The 8991-nt window shown below is 39.7% G+C and overlaps 1 protein-coding gene across 1 annotated transcript in view; it reads left to right on the top strand.

Annotated features, from left to right (window-relative positions):
- ATP13A4 (ATPase 13A4) overlaps window positions 1–8991 on the top strand; it is a 168342-nt gene that overhangs the window by 47793 nt on the left and 111558 nt on the right. Inside the window, exon 3 of the mRNA XM_027766130.1 lies at window positions 4238–4384. Coding sequence (XP_027621931.1) covers window positions 4238–4384 — 147 coding nt within the window. The remainder of the gene's footprint in view (window positions 1–4237; window positions 4385–8991) is intronic.

Here is an 8991-nt window from a genome sequence, read left to right as displayed (position 1 = left end):
CAGCAGGAAAGTAAACAAGAGAAAGTCCGTGTCTACCCTACCTGAAGAAGAACGGAGATCTAACCGCTGTACCTTATTTCGCAGTATTAGAGCTGTTGGGCATAAGGGATGTCAGAAAATGAGCTTAAAGGCAAATATACTCAAGCACCTTCTATCCAGTGATGCCATAAGCTATAGTAACATTTATTTAGATAAATTTTGAAAAATGAAACTCATCTAATTTGGGGAGTTCTAACGGTCCACTTTGCTTCCCCCTTTTAGGCGTTAGAGTCTGTTTTCTGTTGCACAGGGCCAGAGTGGCTGTTTGATTTGGAGAGTCAGATTCTATGCTTCCAGGAGAACACAAATTCTGAGAAATGGGATGCTTTTTGATAAACAGTGCAGAATTTAAGGTGTTTTTTTCACACATTCATCACAAATACCATGAACAACTTGTTGAAATAGAGGAAGAAACCAAGCTTTATAGTAGGAAGGCTGGACCCGAGTCCCAGCCCCACTCCTTCTACCAATACCAGACAGTCCTTAGCCTTCCCGATGATGTTTTCTCACCTTCAAAATAGAGTTGGTGGTAATGCTCACTGCGGAATTGTGAGCCCAAAATAAGGTAACTGATCAAACCAAATCCTCCTCCTTCCTTTGTTTTGGTATCCATGGGAAGTTCCCCAAAGGCTCTGAAACGTTCTTTGATTTCTTCTTCGGAAGTATCTGGGCTCAGTCTACTCGCTAGAACTTTTTTCGGAGGTTCTTTCCCTTTTAAAGCTTTGGCCCTGCAGGGAGAAGATTTTGTTTGATCACATATACAGATGAAGAGCTAGTAAAGAAATTACCAGAGGGACCAGCAGTTAGCGTAATGGCTATGTCACTGGACTCCCATGTAGTGGACTGCGGTTTGAGTCCCGGACCTGGTGGCTTAAACTCACGCCAGGCCCACGTGTGTGCGTGCCCAAGATCCCGAGAGGAGAATGGAGGAGAAGGGATTGTGGCGTGGCCATCCCCTCTGGGGGATGATTTCTCACTTTCTATCTCTCTGTTTCTCTGTGTCTGGTGAGTGCACGCACCCTATAGCAAAAACCTCTCCAAAAAAATAAAAAAAGAAAAGAAAAAGAAATTACTAGAAAGGATATACCAGCAAATTAGTTCTGAGAAGTGTGGAATCAAGGTTGCGCAACCCAAAGAGGTCTATAGGCAACAGCAACAACAACAAAAAGGGAGAAGAGGTGGTTCTAGGGGTCATGGCTGAGGTCAGGGCCAGAACTACAACCAAGGATTTAATAACTATTATGTTCAAGGATATAGAAATTGCAATAGTGCCTAAGGTGGTGATCGAAACCATAGTGGCTGTGTGGTTATGATCATATTGGGCAGAACTGTGCGAACTATGGATATGGACAGGGGTATGCAGACTGCAGTGGCCAACAGAGCACTATGGCAAGGCATTCGCTAGGGGCGACTGTCACCAACACAATTACCAACCATATTAAAGGAGGACATGAGAGAAAACAGGAGATATTATAGTAACCCATCTTGCAGGATGACGTTGAAGATTGATCTTCTGTTGACCTAAGTGATTATTCTGTAAAAAACCTCATAGTGTACAAGATACAACTGTGTCCAACTATGTAGCCACCAATTAGTTTTGTTTTACTTTGTCCTTTGCTATCTGTGTTATGACTAAATGTGGATTTTGTGTTTATACAAATTTTATTTGTATGATTTCATGTTAAACTGCAAATAAGTGCTTCCTTATGTGACAAAAAGATAACTGATACATAAAGTTTTTATAAGCTGCTAAGTGACTATGTAAAAATTAGTAGTTAATATCATTTTAATTCACTTAAGAGGATCAAGGTGGTCTTCCCACTCTTATTCACAAGGGGGCCAGAGATCTGTGATTTTTTTTAACAATTATTTATTTAATTTTATTTATTCATTCATTTATTTTAATTTGACCAGAGAGAGACAGAGAGGGATAGAGAAAAAATGAGAAAGCGAGCCACACCAGGTCCAGAACTTGAGCTGTGGTCGGCCATGTGGGAGTGCCCAGCTCCTTAACCACCATGCCACCTGCTGGTCCCGAGATCTGTGATTTTGATGGCTCTTTTATATTTGTACCTATTTACATATAAACTATGTGTTTTCGTATGAAAATTTTCATTGACACTTAGTTCTTTGGCAGTCCAATGCAGGCTGAATATAAAATGGACAGTCCAATGAAATTGTATTTTTTAGTAAACTGTAGAAAAGAGCAGAGAGTAAGGGAGACTGTGGAGGGTGCAAGCTGGATGGGGGTGGGCTGATAAGTCCCTGCCCTTATGGGTATCAACTGTGTCCTGGAGCCCTTCCCTATAAAATGGAAAGATAATTTACAGGGACTACATAGACTTTTTGAGCCTTAAATGAAATAATACATATGTAGAACTATGTAGCTTAAATGTAATTTCAGGCCTCAACAAAGTTAACTGTGTTTATTATTGCTATTATCAGAAACTCAGAGTTCTTATAACAAACCCCCCTATAATGAAATGAAAGGTAAGGCCGTTTTATGCTAACTTGTGTCATGGTGCGTCCTAGAGCATGCCACCAGTTCAATGGCTCAGTTATTGGAAATGTAACTATTTTTGGTTATTTTTAGGTTCAGAAGGTAACTCCAAGCAAATTTGATTTGATTTGATCATTTTTTTCCTTTCTTTATAGGTTAATAGGCAAGTTCACTGATTTTAAAACTAATTCATTAATTTTCACATTTCTAGTAAGATGGTTTCCCTCTCCCCTTCTTCCTACTCCTCTCCCTCCCCCTACACTGTTTCTTTTCTTGGCTTTGCTCACCCCATCTCTCTTTCTCTCTCTCGCTCTGTGTATCTCCCTCACCTCTCTATCTTTCTTTCTGTGGGAATCTGTCCTGGGCCTGGCTAGAGCACAAATGTGCATCACAGTCCCTTTCCACAGCCCAAGGGGGTGATAAGGTGGACAAGCAAAGGTAGGATGTAGTGAAAATCTGGAGAACCCTGAGAGTATAGAGGAGAGATCACCCAGAGAAGTGGAGAGGCTCCCAGAATGTGGACTTAGAGCTGGATCCTGAAGGCCAGTTGGGATCTAACCCATGTGAAGACTTAAGGAGAGGCAACTACAATATTCCCTCCTCCTTGCCTTTCACAGGGTCAGCTCAGCTGTTCTTCACAACAAAAACAGGTGTGATGGTGGAGACAATTCCTGACTCAGACCTGTGTCATATTGTTCTTGATTCCTTCATCATCCTTCTGTTTTCTTGAGGTTTACCAGATATCCCAGGGGTTTTATGCTTAGCATTTACCCATTCAGATTGTAACTATTGTTATTAACACATCAGCCTCAGAGGAACAGTGTGTTATCTGTTCTTCAAGACAGTGCTGCTTCTTCTAGTTTTATTCTGTGATGAAATGACAGTGAGCTGCAAAGGAAGCAATTTCAATTTGAATCATGCAATATGGTACCTCCTTCAGTCTCATCCATGTTAACATTTGGCAGTCACCTTTGGACACATTCGGTCCATACATTTGGTCTTTTTCATTCATTTGTCAGACTTATGAAATGGGTCACATTGTTCCACATGGATAGAGAGATGGAGGAACGATAAAACATGGTTCCCTTCCTTCAAGAGAATCTGTGAAAACTAAGCGAATAACGCAGAAAATCATTAGGAGCACAAGAAAGAGACAGTTAAAACCTTTTGGAGTTAGTCTAGTGACTATATATATATATATATATATGTATATATATATATATATAAACTTCTGATGGGAGGGAATTAAAAGAGTCTGTTCTGGAAGAGTTGGGATTGGAATCAATGCTGGAAAGATGGGGTAGTTTAACTGACTTTGTCCTCAACCTCAGAGATCCACCAGAATCCTGAGAAAGCGTGTTTATTGTTTTCTCTGTGAAATTTTGCATCTGCCTGTAGCCCCATGGGTGGGAGGTTATTGAAGAAAGTAGCTGTTATCCGAGAATGTGTCTTTTGTCTCTTGAACTTTGTTATATGTGTCAGTGCCTCATATTCATATGCAGATTCTCCAATAAATGATGATAAGCTTTTCCCCCTCAAGATTCTATGTCTACTATCTTTCAAAGGCATGTAATTCTGTCTAGTATGCTCACTTACTCCAGACCTGTACAGAATGATATCATAATAATATTTGCAGGTTTAATTTTAACTTGATATTATCTCTTAACTTCACGGGGCTTTTGGTGTCTGTTTCCTCAGGATGAATTCCAAACTTACTCTCGGAAAAAGGTAATATGGATCTACCTGTCAGCATTAAACAGCGCATTTGGTCTTACTCCTGACCATCCTCTCATTACAGATGAGGACTTTATCATAAACAGAGCCATCAGAAAGCCAGACCTAAAGGTAAGTTAATTGATGGCTACTGCTGATGCCAAAGGATTTTAATCTTTTCCTCCCTCAAACATACGCCTAAATTCTGGTCCTCCGCTGTGCCAGTCTTCAACTCACATTGTACACTGTTGTAGAGATCGTGACCTTTGTAGCCAGAGAGAGCTCATTTCCGAGCCCAGCTTCATCCTTCTAGACAATACAACCTTGGATCAATTACTTAACTCCATTGAGCCTCATTTTTCTCACCTACAAAGTAATGATAAGCATGCCTCTATCATTAATTGCTGACATTCAATAAATTAAGGAATACAAAGATCAGTATAGTGCCAGGTATATCATAGATACACAGTACATGTTAGCTCCTTTTAAAAAATGTATTTTATTTTATTTTATACATTACATTCAATCACCATACATCACTTTGCTTGTAAAGTGAATTTTCCCACATGAATACTAGTCCAGTTAGGGATACAATACATGTTATCATCAATAGATAATAATACATTTCTGTGTCCCAAAAATGTCTTGCCTCTCTATTTTTCTCCTTAATGTATTTTCTCAGATTCTTAATAATTTCATGTCCTGCATCTGTATAACAGGATTAATTGTAAAGTGAAGTTTAAAACCTTTTGGAGTTAGTCTAGTGACTATATATATATATATATATATGTATATATATATATATATAAACTTCTGGTGGGAGGGAATTAAAAGAGTCTGTTCTGGAAGAGTTGGGATTGGAATCAATGCTGGAAAGATGGGGTAGTTTAACTGACTTTGTCCTCAACCTCAGAGATCCACCAGAATCCTGAGAAAGCGTGTTTATTGTTTTCTCTGTGAAATTTTGCATCTGCCTGTAGCCCCATGGGTGGGAGGTTATTGAAGAAAGTAGCTGTTATCCGAGAATGTGTCTTTTGTCTCTTGAACTTTGTTATATGTGTCAGTGCCTCATATTCATATGCAGATTCTCCAATAAATGATGATAAGCTTTTCCCCCTCAAGATTCTATGTCTACTATCTTTCAAAGGCATGTAATTCTGTCTAGTATGCTCACTTACTCCAGACCTGTACAGAATGATATCATAATAATATTTGCAGGTTTAATTTTAACTTGATATTATCTCTTAACTTCACGGGGCTTTTGGTGTCTGTTTCCTCAGGATGAATTCCAAACTTACTCTCGGAAAAAGGTAATATGGATCTACCTGTCAGCATTAAACAGCGCATTTGGTCTTACTCCTGACCATCCTCTCATTACAGATGAGGACTTTATCATAAACAGAGCCATCAGAAAGCCAGACCTAAAGGTAAGTTAATTGATGGCTACTGCTGATGCCAAAGGATTTTAATCTTTTCCTCCCTCAAACATACGCCTAAATTCTGGTCCTCCGCTGTGCCAGTCTTCAACTCACATTGTACACTGTTGTAGAGATCGTGACCTTTGTAGCCAGAGAGAGCTCATTTCCGAGCCCAGCTTCATCCTTCTAGACAATACAACCTTGGATCAATTACTTAACTCCATTGAGCCTCATTTTTCTCACCTACAAAGTAATGATAAGCATGCCTCTATCATTAATTGCTGACATTCAATAAATTAAGGAATACAAAGATCAGTATAGTGCCAGGTATATCATAGATACACAGTACATGTTAGCTCCTTTTAAAAAATGTATTTTATTTTATTTTATACATTACATTCAATCACCATACATCACTTTGCTTGTAAAGTGAATTTTCCCACATGAATACTAGTCCAGTTAGGGATACAATACATGTTATCATCAATAGATAATAATACATTTCTGTGTCCCAAAAATGTCTTGCCTCTCTATTTTTCTCCTTAATGTATTTTCTCAGATTCTTAATAATTTCATGTCCTGCATCTGTATAACAGGATTAATTGTAAAGTGAAGATAATCACCCAGGAAAATCCCAGGAAGTTTGTGTCTTCTGTAAAACGTCTTATGTTTAATTCTGTCATTCAAAGGTTTTTGGGTTACTCCCTCCTCTCCATAGTAAATCAGTACTACTTGGATTGTGTCTATTAACAGTTGTATTAAATTTTATAAGACATTTTATAAGACAGAATGTTTTCCATTTCGTTTATGTATGTTTAGACAGTTGTTTAAATTAGTTTTATGAACTCAAGTTCAATGGTTTTTTAAATAATATAAGTCAATAGTTGAGCAGATTCTCTATTGTCAATTGTTTTCACCAGTGGTCGTAACTGCCAAAATCAATAAAAGAGGTGACTACCTTCAGCTAAGATTGCTTAATCTGTTACGTGGCCATTCCCTTGGAGAACTAGGTTTCTCAAATCAGCCTTATGGATGTATTCTCAGAACTTTATTATCCTGAAAATTTGGCCTCATTAATTGCAGTACAAATAAAGAAATGGTCAAATAAACAAATAGAAGGTGGAGAAGAGGCAAAGGTCTAAAGATAGAAAGTTGTTGTTATTATTATTTAAAATTCATAATAGAAAGTGCATGTATGTGGGACCAGCAATTGGCATAATACTTAGGTCACTAGACTCTTCCATAGTCAACTGCGGTTTGAGTCTTGGACCTGGCAACTTAAAACTCATGCCAGGCTTGTGTGCATGTGTGCCCAAAGTGCTGAGAGGAGAGTGGAGGAGAAGGGATTGTGGTGCGATCATCCCCGGGGAGGTGATTTCTCACTCTTCACCTCTCTGTCTCTCTGGTGAGTGCCTGCTCCCTATGGAAAAAAAGTTTTAAAATAACAAATAGTGCGGGACCAGCAGTTGGCATAATGGCTGTGTCGCTGGGCTCCCATGTGGTCGACCGCGGTTCACGTCCCGGACCTGGTGACTTAAAACTCACGCCGGGCACATGTGCGTGTGTGTCCAAGATCCCGAGAGGAGAGTGGAGGAGAAGGGATTGTGGTGCGATCATCCCCGGGGAGGTGATTTCTCACTCTTCACCTCTCTGTCTCTCTCTGTCTTTCTGGCAAGCACACGTACCCTATAGCGAAAAAAAAAAAAGAAAACCTCTTAAAAAAAATAACAAAGACTGCATGCATGTGCAGGAGAAAAAGAAAGAGGTGTTGTGTTGTCATGCTGTCCCCAGACCTCCATTTTGTCAGGATCATGAGCACTAAATCTCATGATCAATGTGTTTTCAGATTGACCAGGGGATCCAAACTCATGGTCACCCACGTGGCTTCCAGTACTGTAGTCCACACTGCAGTCCAGTGTGCTAAACTGCATTACCTAGGCCTTGAAACAGAAAGTTTTGAAATCCAGGCTTCATATCTTAATTTACCAGTTTATGACATAGAGAGTTTGTCTAGTTACTGCCTCTTCGCGTCTCGAGTTTCTTATTTATAAAGTGAGCATAGTAACCCCTTCAATGACTGTTTCCTGGGGCTGTTGTGAGGCTATAATGAGAAGATGGATATTAAGGTGATTTGTGAACCATAGTGAGCTATGTTCGTTATGAGGGCTGAAACTTTAGTTAAAGTTAGAGCAGATGTCATGTGCATAGCCATGATGGTATGGATGGCAAGCCAATATTAACCATGCCAACCGAGAACCATTTAAGACCAGTTACAGGGAGTTTGGAGACTGAGGGAAAGAATTATGTCAGGTTTGCAAATATAGTCTAAAAGAAGACTCTAAGGACGATCTTATGGGGATTCATGCAAAACGAGTGCTTACCCTGTAAGACAGGAGGCTTTTACACATGTGTCAACAAGAAATGCAAAGTGGCAGCTTGGGGAGAGGAAATCTTCCTGATTTCTGAGCAGAAAGATGAAGTTTTCCCCATGGTAGATACTTAGTTTCCTAATTACGATTTCCTGGTTTTAAGTTCCAGGAAATGGCATATGTAATCCACCCCTTGCAAATAATACACTTAACATGCTCTTACCAGCTTCCAGAGGCTCCGAGGGGATGAGGGGAGCCGGTAAACCCAAGCAGAGATGTTTCCTGCTGGGGGACCCTAAAAGATGCTTAAAAGCTCCATGATGGAATTTGCCTTCTCATTCTGTGAGGAATGGCCTCAGAAAGTATCAGAAGATAATGGAACTTTCCACTTTCTGGCCTGAGATAACCTCTCACTCCTTATTAGCACTGTCTTCATCTACAGATGATTTGTGTCTATTATGTTTTATAAATTTCTCAATCTCGGTGGTTTCACAGCCTCTCGATATAACTTTAAACCTTCTACCACATTCTACAGTTTCTTGCAAAGATTACTTTATGTGAGTTTCTGAAATTAATAAGGCAGGCAACCCTCATTTTATACACCTTGAATACTGAAGTTTAGGGGGTTTTAAAGTTTCTTTTGAGATTAGTTTGAATATTATATTCTCCAAGAGACTAGACTTTGAAACGAGATGGACTGGAATTAAAATTCCAGTCTCGTGGGTCAGTAGGTGGTGTGGTGGTTGAGGTGTTGGATCCCATGTGACAGATTCTGCAGTTTGAGGTCTGGACCTGTCAGTCTGAAAAAACATGCCCCTGCCTGGCACATGTGCGTGCATGCCCAAATTTCCAAGAGGAGAATGGAGGAGCAGCATGGCCATCTTGCCCTGGAGGATGATTTTTCATTTTCCTTCTCTCTCTGTCTCTGCCTCTCTGCAGCAAGCACAAGTGT

Source organism: Tupaia chinensis, unplaced genomic scaffold (assembly GCF_000334495.1).
Source record: "Tupaia chinensis unplaced genomic scaffold, TupChi_1.0 Scaffold141231_1, whole genome shotgun sequence".
Taxonomy (NCBI): domain Eukaryota; kingdom Metazoa; phylum Chordata; class Mammalia; order Scandentia; family Tupaiidae; genus Tupaia; species Tupaia belangeri.
The sequence above is the reverse complement of the archived record's forward strand: the minus strand, read 5'-3'. Positions and strand labels throughout refer to the sequence as shown.